Source organism: Gorilla gorilla, chromosome 4 (assembly GCF_029281585.2).
Source record: "Gorilla gorilla gorilla isolate KB3781 chromosome 4, NHGRI_mGorGor1-v2.1_pri, whole genome shotgun sequence".
In the NCBI taxonomy this organism is placed as follows: Eukaryota; Metazoa; Chordata; class Mammalia; order Primates; family Hominidae; genus Gorilla; species Gorilla gorilla.
Window position 1 is genome coordinate 56,673,564 of NC_073228.2, and position 13,836 is coordinate 56,687,399.

Below are 13,836 nucleotides of genomic sequence, written 5' to 3' on the forward strand. Positions count from 1 at the left end.
TTCCTTGCATTGGGTTAGAACATGCTCCTTTAGCTCGGAGGAGTTTGTTATTATCCATCTTCTGAAGCCTACTTCTGTCAATTCGTCAAACTCATTCTTCATCCAGTTTTGTTCCCTTGCTGGTGAGGAGTTGTGATCCTTTGGAGGAGAAGAGGCGTGCTCGGTTTTTTTTTTCAGCCTTTTTGCACTGGTTTCTCCCCATTTTCGTGGATTTATCTACCTTTGGTCTTTGATGTTGGTGATGTTGATACTATTCCTTTCTTACTTTTCCTTCTAACAGGCAGAACCCTCTGCTGCAGGTCTGCTGGAGTTTGCTGGAGGTCCACTCCAGACCCTGTTTGCCAGAGTATCACCAGTGGAGGCTGCAGAACAACAAAGATTGCTGCCTGTTCCTACCTCTGGAGCTGTTCCTACCTCTGCAGAACAACAAAGATTGCTGCCTGTTCCTACCTTTGTCCCAGAGGGGCACCCACCAGACGCCAGCCAGAGAGGACACAAACAAATGGAAAAACATTCCATGCTCATGGATAGGAAGAATCAATACCGTGAAAATGGCCGTACTGCCCAAAGCAATTTATAGATTCAATGCTATCCCCATCAAACTACCATGGACTTTCTTCACAGAGTTAGAAAACACTACTTTAAATTTCATATGAAACCAGAAAAGAGCCCGCATAACCAAGACAATCCTAAGCAAAAAGAACAAAGCTGGAGGAATCACACTACCTGACTTCAAACTATACACGGCTACAGTAACCAAAACAGCATGGTACTGGTACCAAAACAGATACATAGACCAATGGAACAGAACAGAGGCCTCAGAAATAACACCACACATCTACAGCCATCTGATCTTTGACAAACCTGACAAAAACAAGCAATGGGGAAAGGATTCCCTATTTAATAAATGGTATTGGCAAAACTGGCTAGCCATATGCAGAAAACTGAAACTGGACCCTTTCCTTACACCTTATATAAAAATTAATTCAAGATGGACTAAAGACTTAAACGCAAGACCTAAAATCATAAAAACCCTAGAAAGAAACCTAGGCAATACCATTCAGGACACAGGCATGGGGAAAGGCTTCATGACTAAAACACCAAAAGCAATGACAACAAAAGCCAAAATTGACAAATGGGATCTAATTAAACTAAAGAGTTTCTGCATAGCGAAAGAAACTACCATCAGAGTGCAGAGGCAACCTACAGAATGGGAGAAAATTTTTGTAATCTACCCATCTGACAAAGGGCTAATAACCAGAATCTACAAAGAACTTAAATTTACAAGAAAAACACAAACAACCCCATTAAAAAGTGGATGAAGGATATGAACAGACACTTCTCAAAAGAAGACAACAAACATATAAAGAAAAGCTCATTATCACTGGTCATTACAGAAATGCAAATCAAAACCACAATGAGATACCATCTCACACCAGTTAGAATGGCGATCATTAAAAAGTCAGGAAACAAAAGATGCTGGAGAGAATGTGGAGAAACAGGAACACTTTTACACTGTTGGTGGGAGTGTAAATTAGTTCAACCATTGTGGAAGACAGTGTGGCAATTCCTCAAGGATCTAGAACTAGAAATACCATTTGACCCAGCAATCCCATTACTGGGTATATACCCAAAGGATTTCAAATCATTCTGCTATAAAGACACATGCACACGTATGTTTACTGCAGCACTGTTCACAACAGCAAAGACTTGGAACCAATCCAAATGGCCATCAATGATAGACTGGATAAAGAAAATGTGGCACATATACACCACGGAATACTATGCAGACACAAAAAAGGATAAGTTCACGTCCTTTGCAGGGACATAGATGAAGCTGGAAATCATCACTCTCGGCAAACACAAGAACAGAAAACCAAACACCACATGTTCTCACTCATAAGTGGGAGTTGAACAATAAGAACACATGTACACAGGGAGGGGACCATCACACATCGGTGCCTGTCGGGGGGTGGGGGTGGGGGTGGGGGGTGGGGGAAGGGATAGCATTAGGAGAAATACCTAAGGTAGATGATGGGTTGATGGGTGCAGCAAACCACCACGGCACATGGACACCTATGTAACAAACCTGCACGTTCTGCACATGTACCCCAGAACTTAAAGTATAATAAAAATGTTTTAAAAACATATACAGGGCCAGGCCCAATGGCTCATGCCTATAATCTCAGCACTTTCGAAAGCAGGAGTGGGAAGATAGCTTAAGCCCAGGATTTCAAGGCTACAGTGTACTATAATCATGTCACTGTATGCCAGCCTGAGCTACAGAGCAAGACTCCGTCAAAAAAAAAAAAAAGCAAAAGCACAAGCGTTTACGGGAAATTTTTAAAACCATCAATGATTCTACCATTCAGAGACAATCGCAGTTAACATCTGGTGGTTTTACGTCCATCACTTTTCCTATGCATGTAGAAAACAAATATATTTAACATAACTGAGATCACATAGGCTATATCAAACCTGTTCTTTTTCATAGTATCCCTAATTATTTCTATATCAGTAAAAACCCTTCTTTTTTTTTTTTTTTTTGTGATGGAGCCTCGCTCTGTCCCTCAGGCTGGAGTGCAATGGCGCAATGTTGGCTCACTGCAACCTCCGTCTCCCAGGTTCAAGCGATTCTCCTGCTTCAGCCTCCCCAGTAGCTGGGATTACAGGTGTGCGCCACTACACCCAGCTAATTTTTGTATTTTTAGTAGAGACAGGGTTTCACCATGTTGGTCAGGCTGGTCTTGAACTCCTGACCTCGTGATCTGCCCACGTGGACCTCCCAAAGTGCTGGGATTACAGGTGTGAGCCACCGTGCCTGGCCTATTTTTGATGGCTCTATATGCAATAGTAACTATTACACAAACAATTAAAACATATCATGTATTTTTAGTATGATATACTTAATTCTTTTGGAATCTTAATGCTTTCAGAATATTACAGATGAACAACCTGTGTGTCTAAGGTTACAGATCTAATAAATGATTGAATTGGGCTTTAAAACCAAGGTCTTTTCAGTATGCTTTGATGTCCCTCATAATATTTAAGTCACTGTATTAAGTCACTGGTTATTTAAATGTTTTCCAGTTTTAACACTGAAGTTATTTCTGTTATTTCACTCTTATAAATAACATTAATAAATATTTTTATATCAAAATCTTTTCCCACATCACTGATTATTTAAGATAAGGAATCTCTAGAAGTGTCTAGTCAAAGAGATGAATATTTTTAGGGCCCTTGAAAAAGATTACCAAGCTGCCTTTCACTAGGGTTGGGCCAAATGCTGCTATCACCAAGCAGCATACGAAAGTGCCTTCATCCTATCTTCGTCATCATAAAACCATGTTCATTTTCTTTATGTCGTTAATTGGAGTGTTCAAAATAGTAGACTGCATTTTAACACAAGTAACAGTAAACATTTCTCCATATAAATATATTGGGTACTTTAATTTCTTCTTCTATAAGTTTATCGTCCACATCTAGAAAAAGATTTATGTCTGGAAAAGATGACCTGTCTATAAACGATTTTACTGGCAATGGTCCCTCGGCAAAGAACTTCTCCTGTTGACTTTTAATGAAGGGATAAAGGTTTTTATTACATCTATGTAAGTGTCTAAGAGAGAGATGAGTCTTTTTTCTAGACTTGCAAATAAGTAACTCTCCAAATCAGTTTTTAAAAGTACCCCTTTGAATTCTCTTTGCTCTCACCCTCCATTGATTTCCAAATAATGACATTACTCTTCACAGTGCTCTTTAGCAACAACTTTACCTTTATGACATCTTAAATGTGTTATACACCATAATCTATTCTCAAAGCCAAAGTAAGTAACTTTCAGTTCTACAAGTTTCTTGTTGGACATCCTACTGATAGCTCAAACTCAGAAGATCTAAAACTGAATTTGTCATTTTTCTGGTCAACCCCTCTCTTCTGCCATCAACCTTTTCTTCCCTTTTCTGCTCTAACCAGCTTATTCTGTAATATTTGGTGATATCTCTCTAACCTCATATATCTAAATTAACTACCAAATGCTATGTATTCCATTTCTTTTTTTTTTTTTTCTAGATGGAGTTTCGGTCTTGTTGCCCAAGCTGGAGTGCAATGGCGTGATCTTAGCTCACTACAACCTCCATCTCCCAGGTTCGAGGGATTCTCCTGTGCCTCGGCCACCTGAGTAGCTGGGAATACAGGGGCGTGCCACCACACCCGGCTAATTTTTTGTATTTTTATTTTATTTTATTTATTTATTTAGAGACGGAGTCTCACTCTGTTGCCCAGGCTGGAGTGCAGTGGCACAATCTCGGCTCACTGCAAGCTCTGCTTCCCGGGTTCACGCCATTCTCCTGCCTCAGCCTCCCAAGTAGCTGGGACTACAGGCGCCCACCACCACGCCTGGCTAATTTTTTGTATTTTTAGTAGGGACAGTGTTTCACCGTGTTAGCCAGGATGGTCTCCTGACCTCGTGATCCACCCGCTTCAGCCTCCCAAAGTGCTGGGATTACAGGCGTGAGCCACCGTGCCCGGCCCATTTTTTGTATTTTTAGTAGAGATGGAGTTTCACCATGTTGGCCAGGCTGGTCTCGAACTCCTAACCTCAGTGATCCGCCCACCTTAGCCTAACAAAGTGCTGGGATCACAGGCGGGAGCCACTGCGCCCAGCCTCCACTTCTTTAAATACCTATCAAACTGGTCCCCATCCTTACCCTACCCCATTCCATCATCTGGATCTCCACAACTCTCATTATTTCTCACTTATATTACTGTATAACCAAGTCCCAGAAGTTCAGGTAACCCTCTACCAAGCCATCCTGCAAATTTCAAGCAAAGGGGTATATCTAAAATAAAATACTGATTAAGGTATTCCCTACCTCAAAGCCTTTCTATCACTTCCCAGGGCCACTAAAATAAAGCTTCGTAGAACTCATAAGCACAACAGTCAAGTATTTTGGTTCTAGAGACGAGCAGATGTGAACTCAATCTTTACTGAACAATTACTAGCTCTGTGACTTTGGAAATTTACTTAGGCCTCAGTTTCCTCATCTACACAAGAGATGATAATATTAATACTAGTATTGCGTCACAGGGTTATTGTAAGAATTGATGAGAAAAGGCATGCAAACTGCATAGCGCAAAGCCCGGTGCAGACTGAAAATATAACAAATGTTTCTCTCTCTCTCTCTGTCTCTCTCGATATATCTATAGAGATACAGATATATCTATAGATAGATCTGGATACATACATATAGATGGATATATCTATATACAGATAGGTATATCGAGAGAGAGAGAGAGAGACAGAGAGAGAGAGAGAGACAGAGAGAGAGACAGAGACAGGATCTCACTCTGTTACCCAGGCTGGAATGCAGTGGCACGATCACAGCTTACTGCAGCCTCAACCTCTTCCTGGACTGAAGTGATCCTCCCACCTCAGCCTCCCAAGTAGCTGGGACTACAGGTGCGTGTCACCACACCCAGCTAATATTTTTTTTTTGTAGAGATGGGAGTCTCTCTATGTTGCCCCGGCTCAAGCAATCCTCCTGCCTCGGCTTCCCCAAAGTGTGGGGATTACATGTGTGAGCCACCAGGCCTGGCCATATTTTTATTAAAATGATCTGACCTATTCTTGTACCTTCACATCTTGCTCATCTCTCATCCCCTCAAACAAATATATACTTCCTCTCTCACTTTACACTCACCCTATTTGAGTTTATCATAGTTTTTTTTCCACAAATAAATTGATAATGACATCACTTGTCTCATAAACCATGCCATGAGCTCCTTAGGGACAGATTCCATATTTTATTAATTTTTGTAATTCCAGCACTTAGCATGGCTTCTTATACATAGTTTCTCAACAAATGCTTGTTGAATTGTATTTAAAACACATTACTACCTTTACTACTCATTACTGAAAGGGTGCATTCCTTCTACCACTGTCACCAAGAGCCATCTTTTGCTGGCCTATTTAATATTGGTTTTATACTTTATATATTTATCAGCATATATTCTAAATTTATGTTTATGAGGGAGCTGCATTCAATGGGAAAGTTACTTCAGTATAAAAGAAAGTCACTTACCCACACATTCAATTAGTTTCTCTTATTTGGACACAAGAGCCATTTCAATTAATTATTATGGATTGAACATTTCTATTGTTTTATAAACATCTATTCACAGGCAACCTGGACTAGACTTGTTTCCAAAACATCACTGAATAGTTATGAAAAATCATAAAATCCCACTAATACTTCTTAACTTTAATTCACAGAGATCTCTAAATTTTACCATTCAGTTCCTCAACTGCTCAACACTTAATAATAGATATTAAAATCTTGCAAATCTCAACTATTAATTCAATGGCGGTGTATTATAATCTAAAATAATTGCTGTCCACATGTTTGTATCTTGGCATAACAGCTAAAATCATCGCTATATTTTCCTTTATTAAGGTTACTGAATTAATTGTTGCTTGGCTTCACAATGGTAATGACCTAAAATCATAAAGTATGAACAAGGGTAATGAACAAGGGTAATATGAATAGAGCACAGCTTTATATTATTCCTCTATATAGGTATTGCCTTTTTACATCTCTGGTGAGATAGTTATTGAGTTTAAAGCAAATATTAAGAAAACAAAACCAGGTATTTTGAAAACTACATTGCAGAACTAACGTTTCTGAAGCTAATATAATTCAATCTGTTTTAGGTCAGATATTAAAATTATTATTGTTTGACAATTCCTTAAGTTACAAATAAAAATATGTGTAAACTGTATAAGGTTTCATATCTAAATTAGCCAGGGTCTAATAATGCCAAAAACTAAAAAACATTTTTTTGTAAAATGAAATTTAGATATTCATACTCAGTTTATGAATACTCACTGATATCTGATTTACATGAACACATCACTGCTTACTACAGAATATATCTCAATTCCTTCTGATCATTTATTTCAATCCACATAATCATGTAAAGTACTTCCAAAGCTTTAAAGTCACATATTAGGTGTTATAATATCACCATGGGGAACTACTACTGACTTGTTCTACAAGGAGACAAAACCAGGCAATGGAAGGTTAAGGGACTTTGTAATGCTGTAAAGTCAGTCAGTAGAGAGCTGAAAACAGAAATGTCAGAAATGAAATCTCTGGCTCAATTCATCCTCTCACCATAACATCACAATCTCCTCGTTCCATTCTGCAATAAAACTTTGATATCCCACTACAGACAATTTTGTAAAGCGCTATAATAGCTAAACAGATAGCTTCTGTAACCTATAGCCTGCCTTGAGAGATCAAATTCCAGAAAAATGAAATAATAGCACCCTTGCATTCTCTGTATTGAAAACAAAAATGGTAGTTAAGCAAAACTTTCCATTGCCAAGATTTAAAATGCTCATTTTCTCTACTGCATTATTTTCAAAGATTGAAAAATAATTAACCATATGTATTACTGGTTATTTCACAAGGAAATGTCATTATAAAATCCAGTTTGATGTTCTAGTTCAGCACGATTAATATAATTAGTACATTCATGATACTGGTTTTTGACCCAGTGATTTTTTTCAGATATATTATACATTTAAACTTACCCTTCAGGAGTCGTTTTAATTTTCCACAATCCACATTGATATACTGATATAATTCTATATCATGAACACCAACATTGTCTTCTGAACAAACCGTTAATTCCTGTAACCTAAAAAGTAAAAACCAAAAATAACTTATCAAATTAAGTATTAGGGGACAGGTGTGCTATCTCACACCTGTAATCCCAGCACTTCGGGAGGCCAAGGCAGGAGGATCACTTGAGGCCATGAGTTCAAGACCAGCCTGGGCAACATAGCAAGACATCATCTCTAAAAAAAATACAAAAATTAGCTGGGCATGATGGCACACACCTATAGGCCCAGCTACTCAGGAGGCTAAGGGAGGAGGATCTCTTGAGCCTAGAAGTTTGAAGCTGCAATGAGCTGTGATCACACCACTGTACTTCAGCCTGAGTAACAGAGTGGGCCCTATCTCTTAAAAAAAAACAAAAACAAAAAAAGTCTTAGGGTATCTCTAAATTCTGAATTCAACAGATTCTTCCCCCAAAGATGAGTTCATAAGAGTAAAGACACATATAAAAATAAGGCAATAAATATTTCTTATAAAAACCTAAAGGAACATAACTAACTTAAGGGATATGATACAAGAAACCATGATAATCCAGTAAACGTAGCATCATAGCATCCTTATCCTTAAGATTGAGGTGTCTAGATATTTCCGACTTTCGGCGCCAGGGTTCTTTGGGAAAATTAGTTAATTCCAGGATGGGGGCAAAAGATACACAAGGTGAGGGCAGGTCACCTTGGGCTTGAAAACATGGAAACTATCAACAACTATCAGAGTCATGTCAAATATCACACAGGTATGCACTTTAGGCATCTCAACCGTCACAAATGGGATAATCTGAGGATCAAAAGAATTATGTCTACAATGGAAACACATACAATAAATTAAAATACATGAGCCTATTATAATATTGAAAGAAAAAACTTCATGGGTAACCTTTTGCAACTGTTAGGGTACCAACTCATTCTGATAATGAATAATGAAAGTCAAGTCTGTATCCTGCATTCCCTACATGGACTGTATTGCAAGATAACTAAAACACACAATGAAGCAAAAATCTTTCATAGAAGTCACAATTTTAAAATAAAGAATGAATGACAGAATAGAAAACTTTTCATTTTGCAGCCCCCAGTGAAGTGGAATCCAGGCAGTGATCATCAGTGATTACTAAAAACATTAGGTAAAAATTTATGGGAAACTGTATAATGAATGCATAATGCTGCTAACATCGAAATCCTATCACTGATCATAACATTAGAAGTCAATAATAGGACATGTTTCCTGATGTGATTCATTAGGAACCACATAGCATCATCAGTAAAGTATTCTTGTCCCCCCCAACCAAATGAACCTGAATCCATTGAAACCCAAATACAGAATGTAGAAAGGCAAATAACGCAGTACAACAAATAAACAGCATGGGAAAAAATGGAGAGCAAGGTGAAGAAATGAAGAAATGATACTGATTAACAGAGGCTCAGGAGAAATATCAACCAATTCCAAAGTATGCATCCTGTTTGTATCTTAATTTGAACAAAACAAATAAAAAAGCCATTTCTGAGATAATGAAAAAAAACACAAATTGGGCAATGCATGATATTAAGGAATTATGATTCTTGATAGGTATGACAATATTATAGTTAAATGCTTAAAAATCTATTTATTAGAGATATATACTGAAATATTTACAGGTGAAATGACATCTGGGGTTTGCTTTAAATTACTGAAAAGGGAGGAAGAGAAACCATAGCATGCCGGAAACAGTTAAAGCGGGGTAAGAGATGCGTGGGGATTTGAAGTACTGTTCTCTCTCCTATGTGTATTTTTTAATTTTTCCACAATGAATAGTTTTAAAAATTCATATTTCCAATTACAAGTAAAAGTATAACTTGAATTAAAAGTAAAACTATAATAAGTAAGCTTGATTTTACTAACTTCTACTTTTATCAACTAGATTTTTGAAACACGAACAAAACTTTATATTCACAGGGTACATTTACTTTGTATTTGAAAACCGAGTAAGCCTTTTTTCATTGCACTTTTCACAGTTTGTACACGTGTTTATGTAATTATTTGCTTAATATCCCTCCTTCACAGTAGAACGTAAGCTTATAAAGACAGGAGTATCTGTTTAAACCCAAGCTTCTCTTATGTTGAATATGAAGTTATCACAAATGTAGAAACATTTAACACTTAACAGATATGTAGATATTTTGAAACTGATAAAAGAAATTCACTTAGCCTAAATGTTAATAAAAGGAATTAAACTTTTCTTCCATTTTACACCAAAAACCACAGTGCTGATTTTCAAAAGTTGGTATTGTTAATCTATTAAATTATGCTACCTAATGAGGCATACTCATTATGCATATTAATAGACATCAAAAATATAAGCAGCACAATTAAATTGCAAACTTTTATAAATGCAGCAATAGAGCTACGGTGAAAAGGCACAAATACTATATGGTCTTATAATTTATACGAATTAACTTGAATTTCAATCATTTAGTGCAATTTGCAAAGGAGTTATTAATCATCACACTAAACCTTCAGTTGATAAGAATGTAATCAATCCCATTCTTCCTTCTCAAATTCTCCTTTCACTCACTTTAGCTTTAACTAGACTACAGCTAACAGTACAACTATTCTAAGCACTTATATGAACTCTCTTCCTATCATCAGGGTAAGAAAAGCTCAGCATTTCAAGCTGGGAATGAGGTTGTCCTCAATGCTAAAAATTCCACAGATGCTGCAAAGCGCTTAGAAATATGGAGTACGGATCCTTAGAAAACACAACATCACAGATCAGCAACACCAACTTCTGAAAAGTTGACTCTTGTGGTTGTTTGTGAAAAATGGGAGAAAAATCTTGTCCCTTTTATAGTCTGGTACCCTTATAGGGAGCAGGTATTTTGTGAAGGTTAAACATCATTTCCGAAGCAGAGAAATCAAATAAAGGGTAGTCTGAGCAAAAGAAATGAAGAGTAGAAAACCTATCACTAAAACAGCTAGAAAGACTAGGCATACTGAAAGATATTTTAAATGTACAGGTCCCGAAAAGAAGAAGAAAACTGAAAACCGGAGAGTTAAGTGCACGAGTACATGACCCGGCCCTGCAACAAAGGAAAGATGAGTGAGGTTTTTGATCTCCTTAACCTAGGAGCTTGGGGCTTAACATCCACATGGAGACTAGATATAAAGCCTTGTACCCTAATAATTCAGGATTCTAACTTGGGCCCTGCATAAAACATGAACTAGAAAGAACAATGCACTCCCCCAGCCGCCCCCACTCCCCACAAAAAAAAGAAAAAACAAACAAAAAAAGAAAAAAACCTACCAGCACAAAGAAGCTCACCTGCTCTGCCTAAACTTTGGATAAAGTGAAAAAAGTCATCTAGAGCTGTTTACCTTCTACGAGTTTAGGGTTCAAATTTATACTGCCCATACAGGCTGGGACTGAGAAATTAAGAAAAAAATAGCTCCAGAACTGGGCACTTGGCAAATGCAAATGCAAAACCATCACTAGAACACTCTCTCAGCCCAAGGCTACAAGGATTCTCAAACAAAATACAGGCCACACTAAAGATAACTTTGCAATCGAGGATTCCAAAACTGAGATGAAACAATTCACTATGAATGCATCAGCACAAACAAATCAATATTAAACAATACTAAAGAGAACGTAAAATATATTTTAAATGATCAGAGACATATACAAAAACTGAAAACTATTTTTAAAACAGGAGTAAAAAATCATAACAAACAGATTTATATAGAACCAAATAGTAAACTGTAAAGAACCAAATGACTTTTAAAGTCATTGAGTTTTCTGCTTCTGGTGGTATATCAAATTAGATATTCTGAAGCACCTTCTCATGCAAAACAACTAGATCAACTGCATTTGTGGAGTAATTCTGTGAAGAAAGCAGTTACTCCGCTACATAAATACTATGAGCCACAGAAAATGGTATACTCCCAGAGAAAAATAAAGCTATCTTAAGATTTATAGCCAGCCAGGCATGGTAGCTCACACCCTGTAATCCCAACACTTTGGGAGGCCAAGGCAGGAGGATCCCTTGAGCCCAGGGGTTCAAGACAAGCCTGGGCAACATGGCAAGACCCTGTCTCTATAAAAAAATTAAAGAAACTAGCCAGGCATGGTGGCACGTGCCTGTAGTCCTGGCTACTCAAGAGGCTGAGGTGGGAGGATCTCTTGAGCCCAGGAGGTCGAGGCTGCAGTGAGACATGTTCACATCACTGCACTCCAGACTAGGTGACAGAGAGAGTCTGTGTCTCAAAAACATAAAAGAAATAAATCTATAGCCTATCTTCCCCTAAAGAAAAGTAAAGGTCAGAAATATAAAAACCAAATCTTAATCTTAAAGGAGAAACACTGACGGGGAGAATGGAGAAACACGAAACATCTTCATGATACTGATTCATCTATTATATATAAAATATAAAATCAATCTTTAGAAAGAACTACCATTCAAGCCACACACATATTTTAAGTCACCTAATACTATGACAGCATAAGATGTTCCCACCTAAACTAAACCATCATAATGGTCTTTTAAGTGAGTGATCACAAGATCAGCTCCTATTTCTGATACAAGCTAAACGAAACTGCAAATGCAGTTGTTTGAAACAATGTTATTTCACAGATGCCATTTCTGAGCGGTCTGTCCTCTGAAAGCTAATAAAATTTTAGACACTTGGTTTCTATTCCGGCAACAGTGAACCAGATTCAGGAAATAAACAAAAGTTGCTATTTTTACATGTGCTAATGCTGCAAAATCCCATAAAGTAAAACCTTTGGTGACTAGAAATTTTCTAGAATTCTCCAAGGTGGCACATTTGTTGTGTTCTCTAAGGCAGTTCATGCATTGGTAGACTAAAAGACATTTGGGTTTTTTTGTATCACTTTCTACCTTCAATGTAACAAGTATTTCAAATAGTAAGGCTGGCCTAGCAGTCACCTAAATGAAAAGGGTTTGTGTTTTTTATTAAATACAATTTTCCACCCTCCTATTCTCTAGGTATTTGTTACCTTGCTGACTCAACCACTGTATTATTACTCAGAATATAAAATGTTACTGCTCAAAAGATTTCATGAAAACATTTTTCTACCATATAAATATTACCCAAGATTATCAATAATATACTATTAAATAAAACTTTAATTTTCTTTGGATCAAGAATTGCATTGAGGTTGAAAAATATTGCTGCCTAGGATTTTAATTATAGAAATGTCATTGTTGATTAAGAAGATTGCAGGACTTTGAAGTTAATCAATTCCCCCAAAAAACCGTAACACAAATTCTCAAATGGTGATGTATGTTGTCTTTCACACCTGCTGGAAAACAACAAGGGAATCAGTAAATCTGACTAATCAAAGTCCACTGTTCGTACAACACTGACGAGCCAAAGATGCAGGCACCAACAAAGAGGATTGTTTTTCTCTATTCGGTATTAGTCTTCGATTCACGAATCACTAAATAATTTGTGCTATAGTTTCTAATTAAGTTAACAACCCATTTGACTTTACTTGCCTTAGAAAGGCAAATCATGTGCATAACAACAATTTGCAGCTACTTGCTACTGTCACTTATAATTCTATCCCATAGGGCACTACCTATAGTAATTTCTCCACCTGTATGTAGCATATCACAACTAATGCTCAGGATGATTTTGAGTCACCAATAAAAGCTTAAATTATATTTTTGATACATCTTTAAAAACAGAAGTATATTTTATAAAACGGATTTCATCAAAATGTGGCTAAAATAGACAGGGAAGCAATCTGGTATAGTGAAACTAATATAAATTCTGAAGCCAGCCTGACTTAGAAATTTTGGGTCCTCCATTATTTGGCACATCACCTGAACTTTTTTGAGTATTAGTTTGCTCACCTGTAAAATGAGGGAGGTATCATCAGGGTTACTGTGAGGATGAGACAGCAAAGGAAATGCTGTAAATACTCAATAAATGGCAGTATTTTACATACCTTTAAAATGCAGTCCACTTTCTGGAGAATTCTACTTTGCAATTATTCACTTCCTTGTGTTTTCACATCACTTAGGTTTTTTTTGTTTTTGTTTTTGTTTTGTTTTTTGGTAACCTAAGATCTTGTGATAAAGGGTAGAGTTGTGAAAGTATTTGAATTTTGACGACTCTCATTAATTATTCCATCTGATTGGGTAGTTTCATTTAAAGGGA

The 13,836-nt window shown here is 37.1% G+C and overlaps 1 protein-coding gene across 1 annotated transcript in view; it reads right to left on the minus strand.

The window, feature by feature from the left end:
* The window catches only part of LOC129533805 (neurofibromin-like), a 170,391-nt gene that overhangs the window by 28,536 nt on the left and 128,019 nt on the right, over positions 1 to 13,836 (minus strand). The window contains exon 11 of the mRNA XM_063706522.1: positions 7,593 to 7,699. Within this exon, the coding sequence (XP_063562592.1) occupies positions 7,593 to 7,699 (107 nt within the window). The remainder of the gene's footprint in view (positions 1 to 7,592; positions 7,700 to 13,836) is intronic.